The sequence below is a fragment of the Protopterus annectens genome, chromosome 10.part0, assembly GCF_019279795.1.
Source record: "Protopterus annectens isolate FY-2018-M chromosome 10.part0, PAN1.0, whole genome shotgun sequence".
Lineage (NCBI taxonomy): Eukaryota > Metazoa > Chordata > Ceratodontiformes > Protopteridae > Protopterus > Protopterus annectens.
Window position 1 is genome coordinate 782,942,064 of NC_056744.1, and position 17,246 is coordinate 782,959,309.

A 17,246-nucleotide genomic window follows, 5' to 3' on the forward strand; every position below is an offset into this window, starting at 1 on the left:
CAGAAGGGCAAAGTCCAGCCTCTCCTCCCACAAGAGTGCAGACCATGAACCTTCTTAATGTAAAATAAGTGGCCTGAAGCCCAAGTGCTTAAACCAGAACTAATACACTTTTAGAATAACAGACACTGAGCCTTCAATTAGCAGTTCCCAACTTAGAAGGATGTAAGCTATTCCCCCATTATTGGCTGCTTTGTTTGTCCATTTTTTTTTGTGCTAAGAGGTTGAGAGCTATGGTGAGAAGTGTGAACTGAATTCACTAAATGATAGCCATTAAGTTTCAGTCTTCCTATTTTTTCAAACTGCTGATTTAGCATAGTGGTATGTTGCACTGACTGCAGTGCATACGTTTCTGGGTTCAAGACTTGCCAGTGACATGCATGGTGGTAACACAACATTTTATTCTAGCAACTTTCCAAAATTATACAAGCAATGTTTAAAATGTGTCCCTGTTTTTTGACCTTTTGCCACCCCCCCAAAAAAAACAAACAAACAAACTGAAAATAAGTGTGAGAAGCTGTCCAAGATGCCTGTGTCTTACACTACTGTCATTCTGTTTATAGTTTGGGTGTGAAAGTAGACTTTTATGATGGAAATGTTCTGAACTGGGCAGTTTTGTAATTATTGGTTCATGCATTTTCTTTAATTGCCTACAGTATAGCTTACTACAAAAATGTTCATTCAAACAATAAATTTAAAATGTGTTCTAACAAGTGTGCTGTATTATACAAGGATATAACTTAAAGTCAGGAAGGTGTATCAAAGAAAAGAACACCTGTATGTTTCCTGTTTTTGTGTGCAAGTTGCCAATGATTTGAAAACAGCCCAAAGGTACTTTTTATCCACTACTGGCCAGATGCATTTTCTTTGGATGTGGTGTGGGTTTCAATGCAGTTTCAATTAATGTGAGTTTCAAGGGCAGAGAAGTTTTAATGCCAAGTCTGTTTTCATTGTGAAAACAGTATTGCTTTGTTTATTAGATGTCTGTTAGTGTTTGTGTATTGATGTGCTGCAAAATGTAAAAATAAAATCCAAATAATCATTGTAGAAGTAAAGCAGTATGCACACATTAGTGTTTATGGTAAATGGGGTGAGATAGCCAGCTAATGGGACATTGGAATGGCTGCAGGGGGACTCTGGTGCCATTTTCTGGTTGTCTGTTCTTCAGTTTGTTTGAAAGTTGGTATCCCACAATTACATCAGAGTGGGTGGGGTTACATAATTATGAATGCAAATTAGATGTTAATCAGCATACAGATTTGTACCTATTTTTCATGGGCTTTGTCCAGATTTTTGAAGTTTCCAGGTTGAGAGGTATGGTTCCCAGGTATTGAGAGTGTTGACACCAAAGGCTTTTTAGGTACTGCTGAAGTTTCCTCATATGCAGTCTGGCATATGGAATGAGTAGAATGCAAGATGCCATGAACCACAGAGCTTGCAGGATTTTCCTTGCAAATAACTGGGGTCTGGTGGCTAGTTGAGATAAATAGGCTGGCAAGTAAGTTTGCTTTTCTGGTGTAAGGAATGCCATCTGGAATGCTGTGTCCAGGCTTGCTCCCAGGAATATAATTTTGTGTGTGGGTACTAGTTTGGATTTCTTTTTGTTGATAGTGTACCCTAGGGAGGTCAGTAGGTCCTTTACAAAGGCCAAGTGCTTGAGCAGCTTTTCCTGACTGTCAGCCTGAATTAAGCAGTCGTCCAAGGATGGGTAAATTTGAATACTTCTTTGCTTGCAAAAAGCAATGGCAGGAGCCAGGCATTTTGTTAAAATTCTGGGAGCAGTAGATAAGCCTAAGGGAAGCACAGAGAACTGAAAGTGCAGAGATCCTGCCCTGAAACGTAGATATTTCCTGCATGATTCCCTGATTGGGATGTGTAGGTAGGCCTCTTTTAGGTCTAGGGTGGCTAGCCAGGTAACCCTTGGAGAGCATAGGTAGGAGTTGCTGAAGGGTGACCATTTTAAATTTTGATTTCACCAGGAAGGTGTTTAGAATGGATAAATTGAGGATGGGGCACCAGGTGTCCTCTTTTCTGGGTACAAGGAAGAACCTGGAGTAGAAACCTTGGCCTATCTGTTCTGCAGGAACGTGCTCTATTGCCTTCATGGAGAGCAGGGAAAGGACTTGCTTTTTGGTCTCTGCTCAATGGTTTGGAGTTGGAGGTAGATCTGGGAAGCCTTTCGGGGTTGGTAGAGTGAGGAAAGAAAATTTGTATCTCTGGGACACTATGTTGAGGACCCAGTGGTCGTTGGTAATGGTGGCCCAGGTGCTTGCGTGGAAGGAGAGTTTTCCTCTCAGGGGCAAGTGCAGGAGGGCAGAGGGAGGGGGTGGAAGTGGAGAGTCACTGTGAGTTCTTAACATGAGGGGGTGGCTTTGCACTCCCTGGTTTAGAAGTGGAGGTACTCCATTGCTTTGATCTCTGCACTTCCTGTGGCTGTTTGTCTGGGGAGTCTGCTTCCTCAGGGTCTGGGCTGTACTGACCTGGAGGGTGCAGGAAAGGACCAGTGTTTGGAGGGGCAATGCCTACTGAACCTGGGTGGTTGGACCTGCAGGAAATCCTTAACTGTCTGCATAGATTTAGCTTTTTCTTCCATCTTTTTTAAGACCTCCTCTGCCTTGGTGCCAAATAAGTTGTCTTTGTGCAAGGGTGCATCCAATAGTTTAGAATTGACATGGTCTGGCAAGGGCTGTTCCTTAAGCCAAGCATGCCTTCTAAGGACAGAACCAGTGACTGACGCCCTGCAAGATCCTAGTTCTAGGGCATCAAAACCACAGTGTAAGGTGTGCTTAGTTACTTGACTTGCAGAATGCATTAAGTCTTGCAACTCTATTTTCTGCACAAGCAGGAAAAGTTGAAATTTTATGTTTGAGGAGTTCCATGGTATGCTGCTGTAATTTTAGCATATGGAACTGACAATTTAGTGCTCTAATAGCAAGAGTAGCAGAGGTGTATACTTTTTTACCCAATCTGTCTAAAGCTTGGGAATCCCTATTTGAGGGGCTGGGATTCTTAGCAGAAGTTGCTTTAATTCCTTTAGGCCCTTCGGAGATAACCTCAGGGTCAGCAGGAGGATTTTTGAAAAGAAATATTTGAGTGTCAGGGACTCTAATACCAGTCAGGTTTTCTGGGAGCAGGAGGGAGGGTGTCAGGAGTTAAACTAGATTCCATGAAAACATCATCCACAACATCCAGGACAGGAGGAAAGGCCAGGGGTCTGTGCTGTGGAAGATCTAAAAATTCCCTGAGTCTCTTTATAGACTGAAGGTAGTCCTGACATTCCCATTGGAAATGCTCCATTAAAGTATGAAGGGGTTTCCCCAAAGGAAAAATCTTCAGGTGGAGAGGCTGAAGGAATGGATTCCTCTGCATCAGAATCCTCATAAGCAGAGAGGGTTTGCATGTCTTCATATTCAGAGGCATTGGAGTCATCGGACTCCTATTCAGATAAAACTACTGGGGACAAATCTCTTTTTCTTTTGGAAGGGGTAGCTTGGCTTCCCCTGATCAACATCATAAGGTCTTCCACCATTTTAAGCATTTGAGACTGAGGCAAAGAAGCAGGTGCCTGAGATGCGGTCGTCAGTTTCTTGGGTGTGGTTCGTACCCCGGGCCTTAGAAACTCTGTAGTTTTCGAAAGAACAGAAGACGCAAAAGAAGTTGTCGGTTTGTGTCGAGAATCGGTAGTGCAAAGTACTTCCTCGTAAGCCGGTGCCTGCTCAGCAGCTCCGGACCCATCCAAAGTAGAGACACCCGCGGGATCATTTGCCGATTAAGAGTTTTGTGGCATACTGGACTCCAAAAGGGTCTTGGTAGTGGCCTGCGAATCCACAGAAGTGGGCATCAGGGGCTGCAAATGCACCTTACTGAGGACTGGAGAACTGACGACTAGCTTAACAGAAGCGTCACCGGTAGGTTTGGACCTTCGCGGTCTATCTTTATCTTTATCCTTACATTTTTTCGGAAGAACTGATGTCAGATGGCTTACCGAAGCCATATTGGAAATTGAGGACTGAGAGGGAAAATATCTAGCTACAATAAGGTCCTGACAACGTATAGTTCTGGCGTTGAACAAAGCACAAAAGTGACAGGGGGGGATGTCATGGTCTGGGCCTAAGCAAGTGACGCAGTAAGAATGAAAGTCTTGGTGTGGTATTTGCTTTCCACAGGAGAGACAATTGTTAAGTTTTTCTGACATCGGTAAGAGCAAGAAAAAGGGATCCCCAATGGGGTACTTAGCTTTATAAGACTTCAACTTCAATTCGGAAAACAAAACTCAGGTAGCGGCCGACCGGCACTCGTGCAAACTGCTTCTACTTTGGGCTTCTCAGCAAGAATAACTGATGTAATGGCATCGGCTGCCTTACTTTACACTGATGACTTGACATCAGTCCTGGAGCAACAGCAACCGATGCAGAAATACTAAGCCTCTGGTATTCAGCCCGACTGAGGGCTACCCTGGCAGGGATAACCCAAATGTGATGACTGTAACAGTGAAACACAAAGAACATCTCCATATAGATGATGGTACCACTTCCAGGGTTCAAATCCCAACATAAGCACAATAAATGAGATGTAGGTGCCATATTCCAGAACAGAGTGAAACTTCCGCAGGAGACTGAGGTTAACAAATGCACCAAAGCAGGGGGAAAAAAAAAAAAAAAACAGAACATGAGAAAAACATATGTCCTGATCATAATGCCAGGCATATGCTGGCATGATGACTATGTAAACTGGATGTGGAAACTGGTGATACCAGAGAAGAGGAAAGACCATGTGGGGGTGGTCTCAAGGGGGAGATGGAATCTTTTAGCTTGTACAATTGGGCCTTGCAAAGCAAGGGCTGCATAAAATGGTTCTTATTTGTATACAGGTTGAATGTAGTATACCTGATGCTGTAGAAGTACATGGTTTTTAGGGACTGAAATGACTCAAAAAATATTGAAAACCAGAGGTTTCAACTGATTATGAATGGTGTGTGCATTTTGGACTTACCATTTGATGAACTATCATCATAATGTTTATGTGATGGAGCGTATAGGAACATGATGGCAAAGACATAGAGGTTCCACATTCCATAGATTCCCGTGAAGAAAGCACTGCTCATCTCCACAGTGTGATCACCCAACATTAAGTGGCCTTCACTGACCTGAAGGAGAAAAGAAAAAGGAGTTTCAATACCACTGCAAGAAAGCATAGAGAAAGGAATCTTATCACCAAGCCAGGCTAATCTGATTAAACAGTAATCCAGGCAAATCATGTTAAAACTTAGGCAATTTACTTCTGTAATACTTTAGAGCCTCTCTGAATGACACTGCAGTCTGACAAAACAAATACATTTACTTTTGTTAATAATACCGAAGAGGCTCTCTCAGTTAAACTAGTCTGCTGTTGATTTATGGTTATGTACCATCATTAAAATATCATTTTTATAACATTCTAGTGTTGCTGTGGTCTGCTTTTCTGTTTGGTGTGTATTGCTGGTGCATGCAACACTGCTTCAAGCTCTCAGTACTCATTTGTGATTTTTTATATTTACATATGTGTATGTATATATATATGAGAGAGACACCCCACACACACACACACACACACACACACACATCCCCCCACACACACCCCCCCCACACACACACACACAAACACGCATCCCCCCCCCACACACACATCCTCCCCACACACACACACACACACACACACACACACACACACACACACACATCCCCCCCACACACACACACACACACATATCCCCCCCACACACACACATCCCCCCCCACACACACACACACACACACATCCCCACACACACATCCGCACACACACATCCGCACACACACACATATCCCCCCACACACACACATATCCCCAACACACACACACATCCCCACACACACACACATCCCCCCACACATACACATGCACACACATCCCCTCCCCACACATCCCCACCACACACACAGACTATTACGTCAGATCCACATGCACATTTGAATGTACAAATACTGAGAGATGGAGAATGAAAGAAAAATCTGTGGCACTGCAGTAAAGCAATGTTAGGAGTTTTAAGCATACATTTACAACCACACCTAAGCCAATGTTTGCATAATGCCACTAAGACAGGGAGAAAGTGAAGTATTTGGAGAATGTGATCAGCTACACTAGCTCTCTGCACCTCTATCTGGAAAGGTGCTCTGCGATGACTAAATTCCTTCTCCCACCATCCAATAACCTATGGGGTAACCAAGCAAGGTCAGCAATTATCTCACTACACAATGGCTTGTGGTACTTCAGTTTTGATTTTTTTTATACTTCCACAACTGCAAAAACTGCATAATATGTACATTTGCGAAGGGGATCTCTGATATAAACAGAATGCACCCAAGTTAGCACATCAGAACAGCAAAGTACTCTTCATTAAAATCATGAAATAGCAACCAGCCAGTCTTTGTGGAAGATCATGAGAGTACAGACTACAGGACAGAGGTAGTGTTTATCTTACAGAGAATGAACCAGCCACTGATTAAAACATTCCAGTAATGGTACTCATTTAAATAATTCAAATTCAAAGACAATAACAGAGCTTCATGAGCATATCTAAGCACACTACAAGTATGCCATGGTATATAACTTTTGGGATCCTAACTTAAGTAATCATGGCTAAAATCACTCACTAGGTTCCCAATTCCCATCCCTCTGCCCTGCAATTTCATTTTAACTGTGTAATAAAGTACTTGTCAGAATTAGAAGTGAAAAGGTAAGCTCTCCAAAAACTTGCACTGGTTAGGGTTAGGAAGGAGGGGTTTAAGGTCTAGAAGGTGGTCTGCTTCAGCATACAATCACAGGCCCTCATTTCAGCTCACCAAGAGAAGGCAACTAAAAGTGGTGCTCGCATCTGTTAAAGTTATCCTGATAACGGAGCAAACAAAAAATGTCACTCATTTAAGAAGCTCATTACACCCAGTAACATATACTGTGTCACATTCAAAAGATTAAAAGCCAACTACATAAGCCACAAGTATTTTGATTTAATTGAGGGAAAATTCTATGAGTATATACAGCGGCAGCATCCTACCTTCCTTTAAAAGTTGTGTGGTATACCTCTACCCTAGAAACATGCCTGTGATCAACTAAAATCAGGAAACACACACTTCCAAATAGTCCTAAAAATATGCAACATCCACTCTATTGATGTCAACCAATGTCCCCGTGAATAAGAAATAAACTGCTAAAAATTAATTTTTAAATTACATGCACTTTGCAAAGGACCACTAGATGGAGATATCCACCTTTATAGTATAATGACCACCAACAACGTATTTTAGTGCAGTAAACTTGTCTGAGTTGTTTTTTAATCATTGCAAAATCGTACTTTGCTTGTTATTGTAAATTGCATGTTGTCCTTATTTTTGATCACTTTAAATCTAAATAAATAAAGAACAAATTGGAAAAAAATGAAAGCTCTGTGCTAATAAAATGAAATTTGAAAATAGAAACTGCAAAGTCATTGTTTAACAAGCTAGGATGGTAAAAGGCTACAACTAATGCATACCAAACAAAAATGTGTACGGAGCATTACACAAGAAATCAGTAGTCTCACTGAAAAATTCTAATTGGCAAGTTATAATCTATCCTTTTTAAGAAAGCACAATCTACCCACTCCATCATGGGACTACTGCCTTTTTTGCAAAACCCTGTTTTCTAGAAATATCAAATGATAAACCAAAAATTATAACATTTGATGAATAATACTTCTATCCACAACTTTAATCAATACTAAATTACAAGAATGTGCAATGTGTTATATATACGAGATAGAACCTAAAGCTGCTGTTTCACTGATCAAAGTTAAAATAAATATGAGGAGAAAAAAAAAACGGAAAAATCAGAAGGAATAATATAAACATATACACATACATATAGTTCATACCATCTAAGGAAAAAATTAAAATGTATACGGGTATATTTGCTTGCAAAATCTTGTCTATGTAGATCCAATGTAGCTGTCAACTAATGACATCCAAAACCTTTGCCATGAACAATGAATGGAAGCACCTCATGGAATGGTTCATAGGTTCATAGATTAGTACTAGGCTAATTGCTCTTGTGGGCCATTTTAAGCCTAGCCAATTACCCCATGTGAGAATCAAACCCTGCACCTTGTGTCTGCCAGGTAAACATCTTAACCATTCTGCCATCCTCCCACCCTATGCACCAACATAGAGATGGTGGCTATAAAATTAAACCAGTGCATACACCTAACTTTATTCACTTTGCTTTTCCTCCACAGTTAATACTGGCTTACATCATGGACTCGTGTAGTACTGAATCTTACAATTTGTACTTCATCAATGCTCTAGGATATCAGAGAATTTAGCATTTCATACAACTGATCCATAGTTATTGCAGGCAATGATAGCCATCACAAATGCTATGTTCACATCATCTCAAGACTTTGTATCAGAGTTTAGTGACATCACAGGATTTGTAGTTAAGGTTTTACAAATTTTGAATGTACAGAAATATTTCTGAGCAAGTCCTATTTCACAGGGATTGTAATAGGTTTTCTCTGTTCGCAATGTAATTTCACTACCTATTCTTAAGTGCAAGAAGGTGTCACACTTGATGTGCTTTTGATTACAATACCCTGCTTTAAATAAGGGTCAAATATACATTTGTGTTTCCAATTCCAGAGATGTGTATATGTGTTGATAGATATAACTATATCTAGATACACATACACATCTATACACACACACATACAGACAGACATACATATGCAAGTATATAAGAGAATAAGACTTCAATTTAAATAAAATTTCCTCAAAAATACCTTTGTTTACTGACAGTCTAATTATATACTTTTTTCCCTCTTAGGAGTGCTGAGTACTGAGCAAGTTAATGTAAAACTTTTAACCTAAACGTAAAAAAAAATTCCACACAAGAAACTCGTATTTGTTTCATTCCATCATACTGGAATTTGTGAAAAATAATACTAAGAACCAGAAATTGCACCAAGCACAAGTATTTGGAGGGCTACAGTTCTCATCTTGACCTCTGCAAAAAAAAAAAAAAAATCCAAAAAATATTTCTCAGGATCTAGGCATACAACTGTCAGTGGGATACATTTTCATAAGAGCAAGATACTGGATTAAGATGACAAACAAAAAAATATAAGAAACAGAAGAGAGGTCAAACTACAACTTTGAAAACTGAAACAAACAAGCTGGACAAACAAATTAAGCATAGTGTGAGGCAAGATCAAGAAAATTTTGAAAAAAAATTATATAAAGATATTGAGAATACGAAACCTTTTTATAGATGCACTAGATGTGGAAGGAGTAAAGACATGCAAATTAAACTGTGTACATATTCAAAAACTTATTCTCAGACACAGACTACAGATATATTTACAAAATCTTATGTAAAACAGTTTGGCTCCACAAAGGGGGTGATAAGTTGCCCTAGTGACATCCAGGTAATTTCAGATACTGGGAATAAAATTAGATTATATTGAAAAAGAACTGTGCAAACTGGATCCAAACAAAGCACAGGGAGGAGACAAAATTAGTAATAATGACCTGAACACTTCAGCAAGAACTTACAGTACCATATTTATTATTCACTAGGTCATATAAATATGGGGAGATTCCTCAAGATTGGAGACATGCGCTTATTAAACCCACCTTTAAGGGAAACTGGAGTAGGACATACCCAGAGTCATACAGACCCTTAAGTCTACTTTCATGTTATGGAAAAATAATTGAGAAGGTAATACTGGATAAGTTGCTGTCAGAACTGGATAGGTTGAGACTTGAAACCACATATCAGTATGCATATGTTAAAAGTAGATCTATCACCACCTGTAACATGATGTTCTATAACAATACAAGAGCTATGAATGAAAATTTAAGCTGTGCTGTAATTTATATAGATTTAATTTCAGCATTTGGCAGGGTCATACACAAAACACTGATCGATATATTAGAACTAGGTATTAATGAACTCTTGATAAGAGGGTTAGCTGCATGGCCTACAATAGGACATACAGCAACTGGGCAGGTGAAATTCTTGGTTACAGTCGGGGTGCCCCCACAGGTCTCTGTCCTAGGCTCTTACTTGTTTAGACCATCTTTCAGACCTAACTTTTTCATCTGAGGTGTTCATCAGTCTATATGCATATGACCTGAAATTGGGTAAACCTGCATACGTTACAGATAAGGCATGTCTGCAAAAGAACTTGACTAAATTGACCATTTGGAAGCAGGAAAATAATATGCTGATAAATGCATCAAAAACCAAGCATATGACATTTGGGAGACAAATTGAAAGGTGAATATTTAATACAGCACATAGTGATTGAAACTGTAGACTTAAGGACCTGAGTATACAGGAGAAATCCAGACACGAGTTTTTCTAATATCAACCAATTTGCTCATGGCAGTTAAACAATTACAGGTTGTATAAAAAGATTTATAAAGTCTAGGAAATCAGAAATTAAGCCATTGTTTGTTAATTACATTAGACCCACACTTGAGTATAGAATAACAATATGGAAACCTTATAAGAAAACAAGTATGAGTAAACTGGAAATATATCAAGGGCATCCATGGATGTGAAAATTTAAATTATGAAAAACTAAAATATCTGAACTTGTATAGTGTCTTTTGTAGCTCTCCAAGAGGAGATCTTATTGAGGTATATAGGGCATTAGAGATAACTCCCTCTGGGAATGTTTGGGGTTATCAAAAAGTAGTAGAGAGTCATCAGACAATTATATCAAAGATTCTATAGCAATGAAAAGTGTACTAATGGGTTTTCTGAGAGAGCAGCTGATGCATGGAACAAACTATCAAATTACATTAAAGCAAGTACTAGTTTAGATATTTTTAAGAACAGCCTGGACTCATTACGGGAACAAGTGTTTTGATATATTGGCAAGCTAGAAGGGCATTAATGTCCGTGTTTGAAATATCTGTACGTTTGTATATGTATGCTCAGCAGTAAATGTCTTAAAACATCTCGAGGTGACAGAAAAGTGCAAGTGGGATAGATATTTGTCATGGAAGAGAGAATGAACCTGCATGTAAGTCATCTAATCATGAAGTGCCAAGTTTAGGATTGCACTGTCACAGCCAAGCCATATCAACACAGCGTTAATGTAACACATTGTGAAGGTGTGTGCTCCCCCCACTGTGGGGGAAAGCAAGACTTTACAGTTCTCCCATGCAGGAAGCTTCACTCCTGTGCCTTCTCTACTAATAACCCAAAGTTGCTGTACCTTGAGGAAAAGGCTACAATGACTGGACAAAATGATTGTTGAGTGGTTTCGCTGTTGACAAGTATGCTTTGGCACAGAGACCAATAATTGAACATCCATAGTTCTCTTCCCTTCTCACACTATAGTAATTGGACTCCCCCAGCCAACCCATGTCTAACTTGACAGTAGTATGCATGTTCCACATCCTTATACAATATATGCCACTGAGCAATGTTCCCACCAAACCTAGCCAGAATGGCAGCAACTGGTGTAAAACACATTATCCAACCACCCCCCCAAATACTAGGAAGGTGATCTCCCAAGTCTTTCCAACCTTGTCAGAATCTGTACTTTCTCAAAATACCCAGTCTGTCAGCAGTCTGATCAAACCAGACAAGGTCTAGATCTCAGGTCAGTAATGGATATCACTCACTATCCAACTGGGAAAGCAGTCATAACCACAAGGACCCATATCCTACAAATCTACATGTTCAACAGGCCTGTTTGCTTTCAGCTGCACACGGTGGCCCCCTTCTCTACTATGGGCACTTAATTTTGCCCAATGTACATCCTCAGGCCCATAAGAGTTTCATTTTCATAAATCATGCCCCTCCAACATTGCTAGAATGGCCAATCAGGGTATCAGAAGAAAGATGCCCAGCACCACCACCAAGTGCTAGACCATCCCCAGATTAGTCAATGAACAACTCTAACAGGCCTCAAGTCCTAAGCATTGAAAATCTCTTTAAAGTATGCCTTTACAACTGCACAGGGAGATCCTCCCTAATACAAACCAAAGAAATAAACATATGGGGTGGACTTTCAATATAATTATAATGTCATAAAACATTTAATCTCAAGAATGAATATGAAATCACAGTAGATGTGAAACACCCAAGACATTATGCTGATGAACCCAGAATCCTCCTGCTAAAACACCTAAGGTTATTGACATTGACCTATAACCTTGGTAATAGCACAGGTTACTATTTTCTTTAACTTAACAGCAGACTTGGTCATAAATTATCATCCTTAGGCTTTATCAGTGGAAACTGATTCAATAAGCAGCACTTCTAAAAAAAAAGTTTGCCTGCTTAAAGGTGTATATGGTTAGGTATTTTATGGCCCTGTGATTACTTGCTACGTACTGCTCCTATGTTCTATGATAAGACAACTTCTGCATTCATGAACTCCTATCACTAAAAAATAAATATTTACACTTTATTAACTGGAATAATTCCACAAGGCCAATGGCCTCTACTGGGGGAGATCCAAGGAGGAATTCATACTGACCTAGGGAAAAACTTGGTCAGGGCACTGTACAGATATTCTACACAAAATAATTATACAGTGGAAGTAAGTTCTACCAAATAGAGAGATGTGCTACTTATATTCAAAAAGTCACCTAACTTGCAAAAGCAAGTCTAGATTACAAAAAGTACAGAAACGACTTTCATTATTAAATCTTCCAGACCAAACTATGACCTTACTTGATCTCAAAGGTTTTAAACAAATAAGAGTTTTATTTCATAAATTGGGAAAGAAAACATATGAAAATAACTATGACTACAAGTAAAGTTAAAAAATGAAGTTGCATAGGACCAGACAATATAACATGTGGTTTCTGATACTTAATTAAAATCAATTAAACCCTTCTCAGTAATGCAGACAAGTCCCTGAACTATGGTGGTAAGATGCAGTGTGACTGTTTCACAGGTGGACCTTAGGTTAATGACCACTGCAGCCTGTATAAGATTAGCCATGCAACCCAAATCTAACCCACGCGTTACATTGCCTTAGAGGTTATTTTAAGGAGTGCATGTTAGTTCAGTCATGATTTAACAGCTGAGCTGCTCACTCCATCAGAGATACTGGTGTCAGTCAGACCAGGCATGAATGTTTGACTTCCCATCCACTGGTCCAGGTTGTGCTCGAATAGGGTTAGGGAGGGCTCTGCTTCACATGGATGGAAGCCTATTCCAAAGAATGGGGTCTCTGAGTTACATACTTGTCCTTCCAACATGTCCTATTTAAGTCACAAGCAAGCAGCTTAAATCGTTAGATCTAGTAGTTTTGGCGAGTTTTGAGTGTATGCAAAAGGTCCATCACAGGGGGATCCAAGAATTTCAAGTATTAATTACCTCCCGATAGTTTACACCCTGTATTACTCTTGTGAGGAACCTCTTAGGATATTCCAGTTTTTGTATGTGCCTGATCATATACATACTGAACAAGGCATTATACTCAATGATGAGTTCTGATGTGGCCTGAGTACAATGGTATGATGACTTCTCTAGATCTAGATGCTATGCCCATACTTACAAGTCAAGTGACAGAAAGACTTTCTTACCATCTTAAACAGATGTTAGCTGAAAGCCAGGTTACCATCTACACAAGTCCCCAAATCCCTAACTACTGTCTACTTTTAGGGGTGTTTTATCAATGAGGTAGTTTCCCTGGGTGGCTGACTTTCCAAAAGCTACCGTTATGTACTTCTTGGTACTGGCTTTTAAGCTGTGGCTTTGGCATCAGTCATTTGTCTGTGTTAGACCTTCCTGAAGTATGTTAGTATCTTGGGGGGGGGGGTCGATGATTGCTCCTAACCTGCAATAGTCTGCAAACCTGGTAAGCCAGAGGCCCTTGCCATTGACCATGACTTCTGAAAAATAGATGCCAAAGAGGAGTGGGCCCAATTGAGAGCCCTAGGGGACTTAACTGGCCTCTTTGGAGGTGGTCTCTCCAATCCTAACTTCCTAGGTCCCATCTATAAGCCAGCTTGCAATCCAGAAAGTTACACAGGGGTTTACACCCTAAATACAGGAGTTTGTATACAATGCCAGAGTGGGGTAATGTATCAAATGCCTTGGCAAGGGCACCATTTTATCCTCATCCATTGTCTTGGTGACCTCCCCAAAGAAGTCCACCAGGTTCAGTAACTATGACCTGCCTTTGACTAAACCAAATTTGATGAGGTCTAGTGTCTGATTTATGGATTGACAAACTGCGTCATTATTAAAAATGTTTACCATTTCTTGACTGTTCTTGGTTTCCAGTCACACAGTTGTTGTTGGGTTACTAGGTTGTGTTACACTCTGCACTGGTTCGTTTTTTACCAATGTCTGAAGGTTTTCTATATCATTGTTAATCATTTCTATGACTAGTCTTGTATGCAAAGCCATGGAAATTGTCAGACTAATGGATGTTAAGCTCCTGGGATCCACTCATGGTCTGCCCTTGTGCAGAAGGATGACCACTGCAGTCCTGTATTCACTGGCACAAAGCCTATGCGGAGGCTATGGCTAAAGGTGATAGGGTCATATTTCAGGCTATTTAGGAGGCATCCTGGGATATTACCAGGGCTCATTGAGGCTGTATTCTTGGCCTTTGAGAATGCAAGCAAGACCTATTCCTTACCGACAGTTGCAGGGATTAGTTTAGATGGTATTTCCTGGGTGGGAGTGGCTGGTGTGAGAGGGGGTAAACTTGGAGTTGAATTTGTCAGCCAGATTTACTACATCTCTCAGTTCTGTTAAACTGGAATTTTCAACAGTTTGGCACTGCTATGTTCTACTTTTGAGGTGACAGAAACAGCTAAAGGTATTAAGTAATCAATATACCATGTATTTCATTCAAAGTCATTAATACTGAAATCATGGTTATTTAAATTCCCTATTTGCTACTATACTATATTTCTGATTTCCTTGTTTTTGCACTACATTTTTAAAACTTCCTTTTAATGTGTTGTAAATTACAATTGGTGAACTTATCAATGTTGTAATTTTGTACAACTTGGAGCTTTTCTTCCTGGGCTTCCACTGGAAAGAGGCTACACTCAGTAGTCCAGTTGAGTCATCCCGGTAAAGAAAAATGTACTAAAAAATGTACTAAATAAGTAATCACTCAGCTACAGAACACAATGAATATGCTTGCAGAAAAACTCTGAAAACTTCACAACAGGTAAAGGATACATGTGAGTGCAAAAGCAGCAAGGGAAGTTATCCCTTACACAACTACACGTGAAATTAAAAGTTCCACATATAATGCTGGCAAATAAGGAATTAGTGGTGGTTCTGTGTTATAAGGATTTGTGAATATATGTTAGTAGTAACCAAGTACAATAAACATGCCAACAATATGAAAATCAAGCCACGAGCCAAATAGGTGCAATGCTCAAAAACATAAGTGATTAAGTGAAACTCAATCTATACAAGACCCTATACTTTGCCATTTACTGAATAGATGCACACACATCCTTATTAAGCAAGCAAGAATCCATTCAAAGAAATAATTTTCCAAATGTACACCTTATGTAGAACATTACAACTGTCAGCATAGACTAATGAAAGCTTTTCACCATTGGGTACCACTTTACTTTTACATTAGTAAATGTATGTTTGCCTTTAGGGTGCTTAACCAGGATTTATTGTGCAGCAGTTTAGGTATGGTTATAGACAAATAATTTTACATTCAATCACAGGAATGCAAATTTTAGAATTACAACTACCTTCCACCAAGTTAAGGAGTTCTTATGTAACTAATTTCAATAGCATGGAATAGATCAGCATATATTAAGAATTCAAGCAGTTTAGGTCAGTAACCTGCTCAACAACTGGTTTAATACAAGTTTGATGGGGTGTTCCTGCACAGCCTTCACTAGGACTAAACTTATGTGTAATGAGGACAGTCTAAGGAGTTGCTAGATAAACTGTATTCCTGTCATGGAATTAGAACATTTATTGTAGGTGCTAATAAACATTCTAATTCCATGACAGGAATAAGAACGTCTATTGTAGGTGCTGTGGTTAGAACATGTGGCTTTACGACTTCACTAGCTATGTTTTCAGTGTGACGATGAAATGACAGCTACTTGTGCAGCCAGACACCAAGTTATTTATACATTGACTACATGAAGGCATTTACATGTATTTTTTTTAATAACTTATTTGAGCTAGGCCATTGTGGAATCAATAGAATTTAAATGGTCTAGATTAATCTTCTAATAACCCATCTTGTCTTCTTAAGTAGATGCATTAATTCCAATAAAATAGTTTCCAATATTTTAAACAAGTTAACTATTCTGCCTATCCTCTTAGAAAGGTTCAGCATGCCTACCCAGATTGTCTTCTGCACCTCATTTCAGTCTGTAGCCACAGGTATCCCACAGACATGGTTTATGTGCTGCAGGCCTCTCTGGTCCTTAAAACTACCACATTCTTTGGTGTCCCTGCACATTACTATACCAGGCTTCTTTAGATTTCTACTGGTGAACTTCTACAAGACCTTCCAGTACAACAGCTAATTTCTTCAGAAGACCTAGTGAAACAGATACCAAGTGCATCCCATGCCTCCCGCCTCCCCAGTTCTGTTGTGGACTGGGGCAACCCTCCTGCAGCATTCATCTCCCCCTTTCGTGCAGTTATTGGGAAGACTGAAATCTGAGCTACATATTCTGTACATGCATGGTGTTCAAATGTGAGGAGACACAGAAATGCGATTAACCAGTTGTTTTAGACATCACTGTTTACTTATCTGGATGGTCTGCAGATGCTCATTTGGTCTTTTAAAAACTACCATCTGAAATGTATAACTGAGATAGCACCAAGATCTGAAAAATGTAACTATTACAGAATGCAGTCTTCTGCCTCAGAGAACTTTTTTCTTGAGAAATTCATCTAACCTAACTGCATCTCTCCGGATCTAGCGGAAAACTGGGGACAAAAGGCCTTAAAGTCAGGCACTGTTAGCAAAACTACACATTTAAATCCTCAGATTATTCCTTCATGTTGTTGTTGTGTCTTTCGGCTTTTCCCAGTTAGGGGTCGCCACAGTGGAACTCCGGTCCGCTAATGACTGGCAATAGATTTTTATGTGCCGAGTTGCCGGCTCTGATGCACAACTTCAACGAAGGTACACCCGTTCACGCACGTCTCCACACAGAAGACGCTCTAGCTGAGAATTGAACAGGACAAAATTTTACTGTGCGGCGACAACG

The 17,246-nt window shown here is 39.7% G+C and overlaps 1 protein-coding gene across 1 annotated transcript in view; it reads right to left on the minus strand.

Annotated features, from left to right (window-relative positions):
- WLS (Wnt ligand secretion mediator) overlaps positions 1 to 17,246 on the minus strand; it is a 903,497-nt gene that overhangs the window by 72,639 nt on the left and 813,612 nt on the right. The window contains exon 11 of the mRNA XM_044085601.1: positions 4,990 to 5,143. Within this exon, the coding sequence (XP_043941536.1) occupies positions 4,990 to 5,143 (154 nt within the window). The remainder of the gene's footprint in view (positions 1 to 4,989; positions 5,144 to 17,246) is intronic.